Source organism: Fistularia commersonii, chromosome 16, assembly GCF_037954325.1.
Source record: "Fistularia commersonii isolate RoL2024-O1a breed Wild chromosome 16, RoL_Fcom_v1.0, whole genome shotgun sequence".
In the NCBI taxonomy this organism is placed as follows: Eukaryota; Metazoa; Chordata; class Actinopteri; order Syngnathiformes; family Fistulariidae; genus Fistularia; species Fistularia commersonii.
Window position 1 is genome coordinate 7,000,868 of NC_141299.1, and position 17,633 is coordinate 7,018,500.

Below are 17,633 nucleotides of genomic sequence, written 5' to 3' on the forward strand. Positions count from 1 at the left end.
TGAATATGGGTTGCAACGTCAGACAACATTACATAACTAATTATGTGGTACTGGAATACAATGTTGCTCAAACACTAACTAACTCACACTAACTTCAGCTGTCCGCAATCACTGGCAACGATAAACCAATCAGAGAACAGGAAGAAGTGAATCGCTCTTTTTCTAAATCGCTCAAAGCATTTAATTACTTGTCCTAAAAAATTAGCATTTTATGAGCTTTAAAAAAAAAGACGCTGTTTTTGTCGGAATCTAATTAAATCAAATTAACATAAATAAAGAGTGTCCAATGAAACAAGTGATTATGTGAGAGCATTAAACAAGATTTTATTGCCTGAGTTGTGGTTTTTGCTACTACAAAATGAAAATCCATGTAGTAAGTTTAAACACTCCTCAGTAAACCCATGTTTACCTTTTAACCTCAAAAAATATTGCTGGCTGCTTAAAGTAAGATGCTAAATGTACTGCACCCGACACAGCTAGTCACTGATGAGTACAGTATTACATTGTGTAGTACTTACTGCTTTTTATCTTATTTTTCCAAGGAACACCTGCCAGAATACGAACATACTCTACTTCAAAGCATTCTTGGTGTTATGGCATTGTCATGGCAACAGGAAACATAAAACTGTACTCAAGTTCACAATGGGTGATCTGAACAATTTGAAAAGTCCTTACTGGCTCTGCTATTACAAAATGCCAATGTAGTGTAACAGTCAATTAATTATGAAAAAATCCCGAGTGATACTCAATGAATTTATGATTAATGGAGGATTATGTATTCAGCATTCTATTACTTCAGTGATTTTTATATATTTTTTTGAACACCTAATTGATCGCTTTCAGCTAAAACCTTTAGCCTTGTCTTCTCTGATGCTGCGCAATGGGGCAGAACTTTTATTTCCCTTAGCAGCAGCAGGTGGACAGGACTGGAACAATTTTTCAAGGGTCGCAACAGGTGTTGGTAAACAGTGGGCAGATGGTATCTTTTCACCATCCACATGCAAACTGGTGCTTTGTATGTGCATATGAGCTGCTTCCCTCACTCCTCATTCAAATAATCTGTCATCTTTACCCAGGAAGGGGATTGGAGTGATTGGTCAGGGTCATGAAGTTCACCAAAACTCAGTTGGTTCTGCTGGCTCTGTTATGTTCTGCAGTTCCTGAGCCCAGGGCATGTTCTGACTCACTAACTTTCTCTGCTGGAAACTCCTCAGATCTAACATGGTATACAACAGCACTTTGTGTGATAGGATCAAGTTTACCCTGAAGTGTTATCAGTGGCTTCCTCAATGTGTTATGGGGCTTCATGTGGAACGGGATGCCTTAACAGTTAAAAACTTGTGGCAGTACCTCAGAACTTCCCTTGATGTATACAAGAGTGACACTGCCTTTAGATGATATATGATTCCTCCATCTTTTTGGATTCTTCACCTCAATTTTTTGACCACAACATAATGCCAGTTTTTATAGCTGCAACTGAACAACAATTTCTGTGGTTCTCCTTTTCTGTGTACTTGTTCTTGGTGGTAATTTGGATGACCAGCTCGGTGGTATAACGTTCTGATTATGCCCAATTTGTGTTGTAGTAAATGATGTGAATGATCCGCTAGATACTGGTGGGTTTTCCCTTTTGTAAACAGTTGTCTTTATGAAGTTGGATGGATGAGGGTGTCCAGCACAGTGGACCTAATGGCTGAACTTGTGTTATTAGAATGGGTTGTAAATTCTCCGATCTAGTCTGAAGTGATTTTGATAAAGCTGTCATCAAGGTCTTTTCTTCTTCTTTTCCTCCAGGCTCTTCCCTTCAGGGTCTCAACAGTGAATCATCTGCCTCTACCAAACCAACTAACTCCACAGCCTCTTTCACCACATCCATAAATATTCTCTTTGGTCTTCTTTTATGCCTAAAGGTGTCATGCTCTGTCCTAAAGGGATGGTACAGTATTGGATGTGGACATGCTTAATTACCGAAAATGCTCCATGTAGGCATTGGCTGATATAAGTGATATTGATGAGCTTGTGACTACACCTTTCTTCTGTTGTTACACTGCGCCATTATATGTGAAGCAAATGGCTTCATGATAAAATAGTAATACATCTGATATAACTTGTGGCGTTAGAAGAGTTCTGCCAAAGAGGGCGGACTGTGCCGACAGCTCTCTCTCTATGACCTCCACTGTCTCACAGTTCATGTTACCAAGTCACCAAGTCAAGTGCCTCCATCTTATCTACCTTTACATTCTTACATGTCCTACATTTTCTTTCTATGGGACTGATATTTTGTCATGATGGGTCTCGTGACATCTGCGAGCCATCTAGCTACATTATAGGACTTTAAAGGTAATAGGTGCATTGGGTGCAATACAGTGGGTCTCAGTGGGGTTGTTTCTTTATGGATCTTCAGCAGTCAATTAAACCAGGGTATAATTCCAGTCGTGGGGTATCATTTATGGTAACACAGGATCCCACCTCTCCTGGTATTTGAGATTCTGTAATTTGAAGTCTAATTCTTGTTATATTTTCATGCTGGATCCTCTTTTTAATCTAGCAGGTTTTACATTGTTTTGCAGGATGTTTATCTTGTTTCAACGATTAGACCTCTGAGGGACAATGTTAGTCAGTAGGTAATATGACAATTGATTGTCTTTATCGAGATCTCAAAGCACACATATCTCACTTTCAGTAATGTTGGACATTGGTATCGTTGCCTTCTTTATTGTTCTGACAGCCTCGCTCCATAGGCAATAGCGTGATCCAGATACTTGCACGTTGATTTTCTGCACACAATAAAGTCCATGACTGGCATCAGGGCTGACAGAAAAGTTCAGGCCTTTGCTAAGCACTGAAGCCAGGTCATTTGACAGTATTCTGACAGATATATTGATGACCCAACTGATGTTTCTCTCCTTCCTCCTCTTCTCTGACTTGTGTGTGTGGTGTTGGATAACTGCTGTTTTTCGTTTTCCCAACATGCAAACTTCTCTGTCTTTGTCTTGTACAGCCGCAATCTGTCAAGCTGGCTACTGTGATATACTCACAAACCCTGACATAGTTGTTGCTATTGTGTGTTTGATATAAATAAATATCCAGGATTCACTTGTTTTGCATCACTTCACCTTACGCAGGAGCACAGCCGCTATAAATTACATTCACCACCTCTTCTAGACCCTTAGCTGAACAGAAGTTACAGGTTTTTTTCACGAGAATAATCGCATTTAGATGAGCTCCATATTGGACCAACAAAGAAAATACGCATTCAACAGATGGTGAGCTCAGCAAGCCAGGCAGTAGCAAATCATCCTGAGACAGAACATTAGAGCTACTGGCCTTGATTAAAGTTCTTTAACACATCTTTTACCCTCTGATAAGAGAAACATTTGATGTGTGCAAGATCATCTTAGGGTAGATGCAAACAGTGGCAGAGTAGTAGCAAATGATTCCCCTTAAATCAGTAACTTTATTTTGACAAGAACAGCGCTGTTTGCAATCCATTACACCTTCTCATTGCATTTGCTTGTAAGATTAAATGAAATTGGGGTGACCCTGTGACAGCAGGCTAGTGTTGTCACAGGGAGGGACCTATGTTCACAGCTCTCATTTATCAGACTGTGACAGAGGTTGCGACCGCTGACCAGAATAAATGCAGAAAGTGTGCTCAGTCACAGAATGATACGAAAAAAAGGAGCCAACAATTACAATGATTTACACCCCCTTATAAAAGATTGGAATTCTCTTCTCAGTGTAGATTGGTACTTCACTGACATCATCCTTAATGCTTTTTGGTACTTCTATCTATAAGGATGACAGCAAAATGTTTTAGATTTTCTCATGGATTATTGCAATCCATCTTATAAATACCAACGTATTTAGTTTTCTATTTAGTTTGTTGCAAAACAAACTAAATATGTTGCTATTTATAGGATAGATTGCAATAATCCACAAGAAAATCTAAAACATTTTGTTGTCATCCTTATAGACAGAAGTACGAAAAAGCGTTAAGGATGGTGTCAGTGAAGTACCAATCTACACTGAGAAGAGATTTTGCAAGACACACATCTTTTGTGCGAGTTGTATTTATAGCAAAGTAAATCTGCAGTTGATACTAGCATCCACTATCCCCTGCACAATTTGGCAGATGCTAGTGGAGCTGCTTCCATCCTTTTTGTCGGTCGAGTTTTGTTACTCGTTCAGTCAAACTATGATAGTAGAATTAGATAAGTAAAGAAAAAAACAGAGAAATGTGTGGAATCAAACTGAGGAGACATGCCAACTCTTGTATCTGATTGCAGTCATATCAGAGAGGAAGATCCATGAAAGACTAACAACGTTAGTCCTAATCAGTCAGCTCAAGATATGCAAAATTGAAGTGAAATGGTACATATTGAAACAAACAATTAACAAAACCAGCAAAAAGGCATCCATCTCTTACCATTTAAATAAACTGGACAATATTCTAATTGTCAGTGTCTATTCTGATATTTCCCCATATAGCATCTGTTTAAAATATCACATCTCCTATTTGTTCTCCATATTAGTCTTTTAAATAATAACAATACAGTAAATACATTACTCAAAAAATAACTCATTTGGTTTGCTGTGTAGTCCAAAGTAGTTTTGCTTAAATACAAATAGGAACTTCTGTCATAACAACAAATTACACAAGCTTGTTGAAGTTTTATAAAAAATATAGTTGTATTATATATGAGGGTTTAAACATGCGATTCAGTTATTTAAGCATGAGTCGGCTGCAGGCTACAATATGAGCAGTGCAACGCATAGAAATGATTCCCATGGCTATAAAATATTGTTTTTACATTCCACCTCAACATTGTTATGATTGAACGCACCAACAGATGCCAAATCTTCACAAAGTTAGCTCGTTGGAAATACACTCTGAAATTACCTGAACTCCCAAACCAATCTTCCTTAATGCCTTATACTTTTTGCATATTATGTGACTGGAGCAGTACACACTGTGCATTGCAAGCAGCGGGTTTGAAGGAATGGGTAATTGCCTGAATTGTCAGATTTTCCCCAGAGTGCAGGGCATTTTAAACTGGCAGCAGCAGTGTGGAGTTAATTGAATGGGAGAGTTTGGCTCGTTGTCTGAGTATTCCCCCCAAAAAATACCATGCAGTGTACAACCTCCATCTAGTTCTGCCTTAGTGGGCGCACACTCACATCAAGAGCAGGAGTCACACAGGCTTAATCACTGGGCTTTTTCTATAATGCTGGATTGGATCGAAAGAAAAAAGTGGGAGGTTAATGAAACAGTTCAAACCATTGGTTTGGAAATGAGGTCCTATGTGAATGTGTGTGTGTGTTTGTGTATGTGTGTGTGAGTATGTGTGGGTGTATACGTGTGTGTGTGTGTGAGTGTGCTCACTGAGCGTGCATATGTGGCTGTGGGGGTTACATGAGTAAGTTGACACACAAAAGAGATAAAAGAGACTATCTTGACATGAAACAAAATCATAGGAAGGGCAGAGTGAAATGAAAAGGGCAGGGGGATCAAGAGGGAGAGTAAGAAGTGTGGGTGAGAAGCAGGTGGAATATGGTTTCAGTGAGGAAAATAAAAGAAAAAAATAAGAAAAAGGGTAGGGAAAATGCTGTGATGCAAAGTGTTTGGGATTGCAGTGAGATTGCAGGGTGTCTTAATAAATTGCTTGGCTGCTGAGACTTTGTGGTCCCGAAGGGAGGAGAAGCAAGAGGAGAGTTTCAGAGGTGCTGCAAGAGCAGACCATTACCTCACCTAAGTAGCCATATTACTTAATGATCAGGTATGAATGATGCAGCGCTTTCAAAAGTACTTACATGCAATTAAAACACTACACAAAATGTCATAAAGTAAAAACTGACAAATTTGATAAGCAAACATAATAAGATGAACCACAAACTTGCCAATAAACAGACATTCACTATCACCTCCTCAGCACATGACTGAACTATCTCAGTCTGGCTTCTCTGACCTTCACTCCAAAACATCTAACATGTGCTGTCCCTCTGATAGACTCATTCCTGATCCTATCCATCTTGGTCACTCCCAAAGAGAACTTTAGCATCTTCAACTCTGCGACCTCTAGCTCTGCCTCCTGTCTTTTGGTCATTGCTGCTGTTTCTAGGCCATACAGCATTGCTAGTGTCACCAGTGTCTTGTACACCTTTCCTTTCATTCTGGCTGATGGTGTTCTATCGAATAGTACCCCTGACACTTTTTCTCCACCCATTCCAACCTGCTTGTACCCGTCCTTACAGGTCTCTACTGCTGCCTCTCCTAGACACTTCCATACCTCCACAGGTATATCATCAGGACCAACTGCCTTTCCAATCTTCATCCTCTTCAATACCTGCCTCACTTCACTTTTACTAATCTCTGCTACTTTGTGGTCTACAATAGTCACCTCCTCTACCTTTGCCTTTCTTTCATTTTCCTCATTCATCGTCTCTTCAAAGTACTTTTTCCATCATCCCATCACTCTTCTATCATCTCTCAATTTCTGTATCTATCCTTGATCACCTGGACCTGCAGTACATCCTTTCCATCATTATCTTGAAAACCTGTATAGATCATTCTCTCCCTCCTTACTGTCCAGCTGAACATACAAGTCATCGTATGCCCTTTGTTTTATCCTTGCTACCTTTTTACCTTACGCTGTATCTCCCTGCACTCCTGTCTGTTCTCTTCAGTTCCCTGAGCGTCCCACTTCTTCTTTGATAACTGCTTTCTCTGTATATACTCCTGCACTTGCTCATTCCACCACAAAGTCTCCTTATCTACTTTCCTTCCAGACAACAGACCAAGTACTCTCCTCCCTGATAACATTACCTGTAGTTGTCCAGTCATCTGGGAGATCTCTGTGACCACCCAGAGTATTTCTCAACTCCTTCCTGAAAGCCATACAACACTCCTCCCTTTTCAGCTCCCACCACTTTTTCCTCTGCTCTGTCTTTGTCGTCTGGATCTTCCTTGTCACCAGAGTCATCCCACAAACCACCATCATATGCTGTCTGGCTACACTCTCACCTCCAACTACTTTGCAGTCACTGATCTCTTTCAGGTGACCTCGTCTATACAAGATGTAGTCTACCTGCATGCTCCTACCTCTGCTCTTATAAGATATGCTATGTTCATGTCTTCACTACAAGTATTCACTACATCCATTTGCATCCTTCCATTTCCAAAATCTACCACTATCTGTCCCTCTGCGTTCCTATCCTGGATACCAAATCTGCACATTACTTCTTCACAGTGACGTGCGGTGAGGTTCATGGTTGGTGAGGCACTGACGTCATCACAGTCAGATTTACAAACATATGAACCTACAGAGTAGCTTATTCACCATTTTATTGGCAGCGGTTGACATGTTTTGTTTAAAATATCCTATCAGCATACCAACTTTAGCATAGAAAAAAAGCACATGTAAAAAAAACGTAATCATCTCTTACCTTTATTTATAAATGAAGTCCATGCGCCGCTCCTTCTGAAGCATCGATAACTTGCTTGTAGAAGTCTTCTGTTTATTTCTTAAGTTTTAAAAGTCTCTCTGTCTCAATGGAAATAACTGCCAGTGAAGACAGTCGTCCTTGATCGATCCTATTCCGACTGAATGTTTTGAGTCTTTTCGGTGCCGAGAATGAGCGCTCCACCGATGCTGTCGTGGCCGGAACGGTGACCACCGGCCGGAGCAACTTTGTCGCCTCAAAAACAATTTGAATGAGATCCTTCAGGGCGAAAAAGTTGAGAAGCTGCCCAGGAGATTTACATTCATCCCTCACCGTTTGTGAGCTATACAGCCCGATGAGATCGGGAAAGATAACTGGATGGCTGCACTTGACTTGCCAACTGTTTACTGTAGCTTGCTATTGCTAATTCTACGATTCTGTAGCCGAGTAGTACTAAGGATCCCTGGGATCACCTGTGCCCCCTACCATGAGGCACCGGTACTGCGTGCCTCATTTAATGTCTCTTCGCAGTCGGTTTATGATCGCTCAGCACAAGAAACACATAACAGTTTTTGACGAAAAACGTTATACACATCAGCTAAACTATGGACAAGTAGGTCATATATTAAGTGTTTTTTTAATAGTGACATACACAGAGACAGCAATGCGTTCTCAGTGCATGGCATGGCAGCACAGTTAGCAGAATCATTGTGCAATCCATAGTGGGCTCAGCTGGTTGCTGTGTCACCGCACGGCTCTTCTTCATATGTGAACGGTAAATGTGATTTTTTTTGCAGCGATTTAAAGAAAACAACTAAAAATGGTGGAGTTAAGTGGAAAATAACTTAATAGTACAAATCACTGAATAGATATAACCGTTTAATTTACTTTTTCATTTTACATTTTTTTCTTTCCATGATGTCAGGTGAGGCCCGGCCTCCCCTGCCTCTACTGACTGCACCTCACTGCTTCTTCATCCCCTCTATCGCCTGCACCAACATGCCCATTGAAGTCTACACCAATACCACTCTCTCATCTCTGGGGATATTCTGCATCACTTCATCTAATGCTTTCCAGAATGTCTCCTTCTCCTCTATCCCACATCCTACCTGTGGGGCAAAGCCACAAACAACATTGAGCATCACACCTTCAATTTTCAGTTTCAGACTTATAAGTCTATCTGACATCCTTCTCACCTCCAGAACATTCCTAACAAACTCCTCCTTCAAGATAACTCCTACTCCATTTCTCTTCCTGTCAGTCCTGTCATAGTCCCGATATTCAAAGTCCCTACTATCAGTCCCAGATTCTTGCTTTTCCTCTTCTCTCTCTGCTTCTGAACACACCTTCCTCCTCTCCTTATTTGACCCAGAGTAGCCCAGTTTCCACTGGTACCTGTAGGTCATTGGTACCAATGGTGGTCATTTTTAACCATTGTTTTGTCAAAAATACCAGGTGCCCTTCCCACAGCCCTCTCCATTTATCCGGGCTTGGGACCAGCTCAGCGAGACACTGGCCTGTGCCCCTAGACGCTACATTTGTTGCCCTTCAGAACTATATAATATAAAATTAACTTATTAACCAGTGCTCTTTTAATCAACAAAATATCCTAAATTTAACTACTCATCGAAATTTGAATATACCTTCTACCACAAAGACAAACAGCGCATAAAGCAACTTATTAAATTTCCTCAGCATTAGTTTTGTTCAAAAATCTGTTTCAAATTCCACACATAACAAGCAGAGTGAAGTGTGTGGGAAGTGGTGCCTCCACCTTACTCAGGTTAATGCAAATGCAAAAAAACACACATAGGCAAATCACACACACTGTAAGTAAAGTATTAGCAAGCCAACGTGCCTCCATTTTTAGGACAGGACTTGAATGCAGATTCATGTGTGAAGTACTTCAAAAACCTGTCTGCAATAAGGATAAGGAAGATAAATGGGGTTAAGATTTGTATTAACCGTTTTCTCTTTATATTTGGATAAGCGGCTTGATTTGTGTGTGTGTGTGTGTGTGTGCGCGCAAAGAAGGAGAATTATCAAGTGTGTTTGTCTTGCAGCCTCCTATGAGTATATACAAGATTAGTCCTTTTTTTTGGGCAGAAAAACAGCTTGTCTGCCAGAGTGAGTCAGAGGCTATCAAGGCTAAATGATGCTAAAGCCCTTTTTTTTTTTTTTTATAATCTTCTCCAACTTTGGTGATGTCATTAGCAGATACTAAAGGATAATGCCAAAGATCCTCATTGATTTGCCAAGCCTGCCATATGTGCCTGATATTGATCAAATTCCAAGGTCATGACGAGCAGTCATTTCATGGTCTTAAATGATCCAATCTTTTTCAACTTTCATCAGAAAAATCAGGATAAACAGGGTTCACATAAGGATGTTACTATATTATTTCAAACACCATTATGATCTGAGATGCTTGGGGCATTCTAAAAAGTTCCACAGACATTTTTACCAAGTCTGCACGTATAAATGCCGGTCCTCAGAGACAAACATTTCAGGGCGCAGGATATAATGTCAGTGATTGTTTAGAGCACTGCTTCAAGTGGTTGAAACAAATCACTCACTGCTGCAGTGGTGGCACAGTGACAGAGGAGACCTGAAGGTCATTTTCAGCTGTGAATTTAAAAGAACCTCCCTGTTAAGGAGGCTTAACAAGATTTGTCCTTGCAATGCGTAGAGATGAGCAAAAAACCTCACTCAGCCAGCCAGAACAGGGGAGGGGGATGTAGAGGAGACGCTATATTCAATGTGATTGATTGTTAATGGCAAATAGAATATGGCTTCTTTCTGTTTTTTTCTTTTTTTTATTTCTGAGTAATAATGAAAGGGGTGAATCACATTTCGAATGAGGTGAGATGCAAAAGTGACGCAGGCAGAATAGGAGAGACAGAGAGAGAGGGAAAAGTTTTTGTTTTTACTGAAGGAGCCATCTGCTAATATCAGAAGACTCAGAGAAAGTTAAGGTGAATCGAAGGACTTCAAGGTCAGACGCGGGAGGCTTATTCACAACCACTTTACTGACAAAACTGAATCTCTTTTTTTCCATCTTGACCTCTCTTACTTCTGCCTCTTACCTTTATCCCTTATCCCCTATCACTGTTATGGCTCTTTTTTTTCAATGTATGTTTCTAAAAAAAATTTTTTCTGTTATGCTGTGGAGGGATTTGCCCTTGGCATCTGCCTTTTAACACTGATGCTTTAGAGGCGACAGATTATGGAAACTGTGAACAAAATTGCATTTGTTTTATTGATATCGCAAGTATTAAGGCAATCTTGTAATCAAGCTCAATTTATAAACCAGTTCACCATCACCTCAGGTCTGAGGAGCACACTTTTGTCCTCAAAAAAAAGGGAAAGAATGGGAAAAAAAAAAAAAAAATCAGACACTGGCTCTCTGAAGCAGTCGGTAAAATGATAATACTTTTAATAAGAGATGAAACACTGAATTGAGGAGGGAAAAAAAGCTTTTAGCATACTGAATATTTAGTGAAGTGTAACAAAGTCTTGAACGTTGAGTTAAGAATACAGCCTTTGGCTAGATCAGTCTCTTTTTCAAAACTTGATGATTCCAAATGGGAATCCACAATTTGCCCCAGGTTTTAAACTTTGATCACTACGTTGAATCTCAAAACTTTCAAGGTTCCTGCTCTTTCTTCTGAGACTTAAAGCAGAGCTAGCAACAATGAATAAATCACTCAACAGCCAAATAACAGATCCAAACAAGGGTATCGTTTAATGATCACACGTCAGGTAAAGAATATGATACAATGACAGGACTGGAATTCATAAGAACACACATCAAATATGGATGAATACACTCGAGCCGCATTTACACAGCCTTGGAAAGGCTCAGCAGTATTAAAATACTGTCTGTCATGAACACGTGGTTCCAAACTGAGGAGCATGCATTGTTGTCTCTGTTCCAGATGCAGCATGTTAAAACAGCATTGTGTGTGATGGTAAAAATTTGGGTTTACCAAGGCTGCATAGATGTGGTCCAAAAAGGCTAAGCAACAAACACATCCAGAGTTTAAATGTCTTCTAAAAAAGAATCAGAAAGTCGTCTCGATATTTACATCACAATGGAGAAGGAGGGCTGTGTGCGAGTGGTCTCTTTCTTTTCACTCACTGTAAAATGTTTATATTTATTCATCTAACCTTCCCCAAAACTTGTTCCTTGACAGCCACGAGCAGTTTCATCAATCAGACATAGTTGCAATGTTACACAAACACCTTTTTGGGTGGATTTGTACATTAGGACAGATTCAAAGGAGATTAGGAATGCTAAAGAAGGTAATAATGCAAACAACATACAACTAATATTAGAGTAAGGCCAGTAAGTATATTCACATGTTTATGCTTGAAACAAGTCAGATGGTAGATGGGCAAATGTAGAGGAGAAATGGTAATCTGTTTTATTGTCTTTTAGAAAATGTCCGCTGGCCAGTTAGTGCTATTGTTCTGCCAGAGCCATTGACAGACTTAATGGGAACGAAAGACAGACATCCTAATCATCTAATCAATAGTCTGTCTGTGTGCAACTACAGACAGCAGCCTTTACTGATCTTATCACATTGTCATTGGCCACAGGTTACTGTCATAGATAATTGTTTACAGTACACAATACAATTTTCTGTCTGTACAAATATGCCGCTTAATACATGGAGGGGATTAAAACATACTGGGCTAGTTGGTTAAACATTTCCAAAAAAGCCATTTACTAAATCATACCGTAGTGGCCTCAGTACAACAGGGACTGACTGGCAATACGGAATTCTTTCCGTATTGAGGTAGCGTGAAGGTGTAATGAGAGCGGCACGCTAATGTCAAACACAGTTCTTTGTATTGAAAGATAAGAGTCTCGGGGAAGCGGGAACAGTTATGCTACCACAGCCTCTATAATTTCATACTAAATGATTTTGTAGGAATTCATGAAGCACTTTTCATTGTAGCACATCCACTCTTAGCTTTTCCTTGCATCAGTTAATTTGGTTCGGGAAGCTTCATTAGATTAGATGCCCTGGCCTGCTTTTTTGCGGGGGGATATGAAGCATTAAACACTAAACACAGGAATCCTCAGCCTGCTAGTACCATAATTACTGCAAAATGCAAATTCATGTTTAAGAAATTATGTCAGGAATAGGTGGAAAAGATTTAGTAGTCTATTGTTATAAAGATGTGCCTTTTTCATTTATGTCTTAATGGTAGTAAAATTAACTTGGTTACTTGATTTTTTTTTTTTTTTTTTACATGCTTTTACATTCATTGAGTGCTCTCACACATTTCATTCTACTGTTGTATTTTTTGGAAGAGTAGAATTAAAGTTCAGTGTGTATGGAGGCTGAGGAACATGTTCTGTTTTTTGAGTTTGCATCAAAATACAAACAACACCCCCCTGTCTTATTTATGCCATTTTAGTCAAGAAGATGGAACTAGATACACATTTTTTTTAGTCAGCAAATTTAACCAAATTGTGCTTCTGCAGCCTCCTGCACGCTCAATTCGCTGTTATCTCATCAAGCTTTTTGCATGAAAGATTTGAATTGTGAGTGATCAGAATGACTTGGTATCAATTAGGATGGATGGCTCTGTCCGTGAAGAAGCCTGCTGGCTGTGAGGATGTGCTCTCTCTTCAGGCTCGCTGCTCAACACAGAGGCAAAAATCAGCTGGCAGAAAACTCTGTGAAGCACTCATCTTCATAATTAAGATTCAGAATGATACAGCTGGGACTCTGTCTGCCCTTGGGGCTCCCACAAGAAACCTATCTGGGGGCGAAGAGGATGTATTCACAACATAGATGAAAAGGTGGAGAAATAACACTTCTGAAAGTGACAGAGGGTCAATGTGTTTGAAATCTGAAAAGGGAAAAATACAAAATAATTGTGTGTTTGAAAGCACGTTTTAACGAGGTGTGATGCCCCGGGGTGACTCTCCCTCCACCTAGTTTTCACGGAAAATAAAAGGAATTGATATTTGCTATCAAGATACTGTTTTTTTTTTGTCGCTCATGAATTTTGCAAAACCCAAAGAAAGCTGAACCAGGTCCTTTATTTTATTTTACATGACACTAATTACAGTGCTTCTGAGAGGCAATGCTGATCCAAAATAATGTGAGGGAATTTTCTCTCTGGGCTTTCGATCATCCAAGTGTGGTCAGTCTATTTTTCCGGGACAGACAGAAAAAAAAGGGTTTGCGGTATTTTCAGAACTACAGGACTTTGACAACGGTGACATTTCTCAGTGCCTGTCTGTCACCCTAAAACGTCCACTGGCTGTCTGTCGATCCTGGCCCTTTTCATCGTGGCCTCAAGCTTTTGCAGATAATGCAACTTGTTAATTAGGCATGCGGTGATTAATTAAACTGATAGAGGTGGAAGTTCGCTATTATTCTCTGTGAAGAGGAGTGTTGTCATTGTCAGGGTGAGAAGAGACTAACAATAGCAGAAAATTAATGTGCATCCAAGGAATTTTCCGATACGGTAGAACGTCATATAACCTGATCCTACTCTTACCATTTCTAACAGTGTTCCAACACATTTGGAAATTATATTTTCTCTACTACTAATAAAGAGCTGAAACAACTATCTTAAGGTGTCAATACCCGCTAGAAAGTCTGAAGATGGTAAAACAATGTCCAGTGGGAATAAATTACGAATAAAACCAAAAGTAAGCAGCACTGTGAGAGAGAGCAGAAACATTCTGGATAAAAATGTCAGCATCAGTGGTCCGAACATAATCCCAGTAGCTGCAACCTCAAGTGCTGGATTTAAAAAAACACCACTTTAACCCGACACTAAAGAGGGAGGAATAGAGAGGAAAGCACTTGTTCTATCCGACTCAATCCCCTTCTTGAAGTAGGACACGTGGTGCGAGTGAGCGCAGGTGTGAACAGCTCTGAGTCCTGAAATGTTCAGTCTGCCTCAGAGATTGGAAATCCTCTCCTGGGACTCCAGTCACAGTCAGTCATATGCAGGCGCAAACACACACACCCACAACCACAACCACACACACACACAAGCACGAAATCTAAACGTTGTTTCACCATCTCTAGCTCTGTCTCTGTTCGAGCAGCCTTGATTTGATAGTTTATACTGGCTGTTCTTTATGAAAGGCGTGTTTCATTTTGTAATAAATGAGTGGCCGCTAAATAAATAAATGAATAAATTAATAAATCAATTCACAAAACATATTCAGGAGATTAAAAAAAAAAAATCTACTCTCCAAAATTCATTTAGACGTCTGTGAAATGCTTCACAGACGTCTATCTCGAGAGAAGCTTTTTTTTAACATTTTAATGACACAATTCAACTGTCACAGCTAGTGACAAGAACAACAGGAATATCAGTGTTCAACTTCTTAGCGAGGTCAAACCCCCGGCATCATTCGGCCAAAGGCTAGCTACAATAAAAATAAAGTGGCCTGAAATGTGAATACACAATATGATAAGCTGCCAACATTAAATGTAGCGAGTATTAATTCAAATGAATATACTTCTGAAAACAAATGTCACATCCTAATACAATGACAAAAACTATACCATGAACATTACTAAAACTACTAGATTATAGAGAGACTTCCTACATGATTGTGAAAGGGGAGATACAAATTATTTTATGTCTTCTCGTGTTCTGTTTCAATATTGTTACATCCTACATAGAGCGGTCCCACCACAATGGCCACTTTTTATGAATTTTTTTTTTTTACAATGTTCTGACATCCTTAACAGATACTTGTCCTGGCTTGTACCTCTTATGAAATATGAGTGCAACACTGGATCTGGATAGATAACCTGCTCCCTCCCTCTCAGTATCTCTCATGCTTGGCTGACAGCATAATTCTTCCCCATCAAGCCACAGCATTAAAAAAACCAAATAAAGATGACCTTGATTCACATTCTTTCAGCGGCAAAAATTATAAGCAAAAAAAAAAGGGAAAGCACAGAACTGTTTCTGTGAACGGAGACAAGCTGGCATCAAACACATTAACCCTTGACTAGACAAGCAATGATGTTTGACACATACTGTACGTGGTTGGAAAAGTCATGAATGAAAGGTGAAATGATGGAAGAAAAATGCATTTTCATGTCGGCATCTGAAATTAATATCGACAAGATAATACACTGCCATTATTCAAATGACAGAATCAAACTTACTTCACTTTCAAAGCAATCAATTTAAGCTTGCTCTGGAACAACTTCATGTGACTTTAAGTCCGATACGTTGTTGCATAACACCAAAAGCAGCAGGAATAAACTGAGGATCTGTAAAATATGTGTTCAACAGAACAAACTCATCTTCACCTGCCTGTTTTCAATTATTTCATCTATATTTCCAGCTTGTATCTAACCCTTTCTGTCCAGAGAATGTCATATGCAGACCTAATGGTTTTTTCTTCTTATTTTTTAAAAATGGGTCAGTATAGGCCCAGTTTCAGGCCGGTAATGAGCATAACAGGATTGTAACTGGGTCAAGTAAGAGGGTGGCTGACACTGATGCGAAAAGAATGTATAACACATGAAAGAAAGTAAAAAGAGTACAAAGGGTTTTTATTGTCCCATTGAGGCTTCAGTGAGTTAGGCCTCAGACTTGACTTTGGCTCGGGGAGCCGGGGCTGGAGCTAAGGGCAGTATGGGGTCAGTGCAGTGTATGGGAGGAACTGTGTTTGGGTAAACTGGGGCAAGAGGAAGATGCAACCACCAAACTGCAGCTGGCAGGGATTGGAAAAGATAACGGGATGATTTTATTTGGTTCAGAAATGGACATGTTTATGGCCTGGCTCTCCTCCATGGTGCCCTCCCTCTCTGTGGTTGTGCCTCTTGTGCTTTCTACGCTCCCTCCGGCCCTTGTGGTGGTGACGGCGGTAACGGTGGGCTTGTCGGGCTGAAATGGGCAAATGGTTAAAAAAGATAAGTAAGTGAAGTAAACATGAGGCAATTTTTTTTTTAGACTACTTATTTAAGGAGCGAGAGAAACAACCTTTTGAGTCCCATGTGTGTATTGGATATGTATAGCGAAGTGACAACAAAGAACCCTTGAATCCTTAAGATGGAGGTTTGATCAATTTAATAAAGCGGATTAAAGACAAGATAAAAGGCAAAAGTTGAGAAATTAAACTATATAAGCAAAAGATGAATGGCAACGAACATCTGAACAATTCTGGCTGACAGTCTGGGAGAGGTGAAAGCAGGTTGTAGGCGAAGACTGTGGGATTTAGAACCAGGAAAGTCAAAATGAATGTTGTGTGCAGAAGGGCTTACTCTTTCCTCAACATTTCCTCTGTTTAATCTCACTGACTAAGTGCCTTTAGCAAGAGTACACAGAGCTAGCCACCCACTCTAAGTCTTGGTATAAGCTTGTTCCTGGGGTGTACTGCCAAATTAGGCTGCTCTATCCCTCTCCGTATGTTGCCAACAATGAAATGTCTTCTGTGGTTAATGATAACAACATTGTAACTTTGGGCCATAAGAGCAATATTGTCTTAAGATTAAGAGTTATAAGAAAATGAATTAAAACAAAATAAGTTGGCTTCTGTTGAGAATGATCATTGAGTAATTGCTCTGGTGTTATAAACATATAGAAATTAGACACAAGTATGTTGAATATATTATTATTTATATTGATGCTTTTATGTAAAAAATAAAAGTAATGTAAAATAAAAGCAGATGTTGGCAACTGTGATAAAAAGTTATAGGCATACCGGGAAAGCCTGAATGAGTCCTTCAAAATAATATTTCAAATGAGCCATGTTTATGTTAAGGTTAAAATAAGATTGGGCAGATGAAAGTTGTGTCATTTAAGAGTGTTAATGCTGATTTCTAAAGTTTGACAATCAGAGACTTTGCCCAAATAAAAAAATGTTTCATCACTATTTCATCCCACAAAAACAACCTGTGTGAGGCATGTTTTTTGGATCTAGGGCTCAGTGATTTATCTTGTGACATGGCTAGATTCGATGCAGGTATATATGCGGGTATACAATATAAACTATAGCTAAAATTCAACTTCACAACTCTAAGTAAAATAAAAAAATAAATAAACAAATAAAAAAAATCCTGTAATTTGTCAACGACAACCCATTTACTTATCTCATTGACAACATTAAAGGGCATTAAAAGGCAACAAGATATTTAAAGCTGCTGCAAATAATCGAATAATTTGTGTAAATCGCTTACACAACG

The 17,633-nt window shown here is 39.5% G+C and overlaps 1 protein-coding gene across 1 annotated transcript in view; it reads right to left on the minus strand.

Annotated features, from left to right (window-relative positions):
- Positions 1-12,747: 12,747 nt before the first annotated feature.
- The window catches only part of ncanb (neurocan b), a 146,500-nt gene continuing 141,614 nt past the window's right edge, over positions 12,748-17,633 (minus strand). Inside the window, exon 16 of the mRNA XM_086161441.1 lies at positions 12,748-16,335. Coding sequence (XP_086017567.1) covers positions 16,205-16,335 — 131 coding nt within the window. The 3' untranslated portion in view covers positions 12,748-16,204. The remainder of the gene's footprint in view (positions 16,336-17,633) is intronic.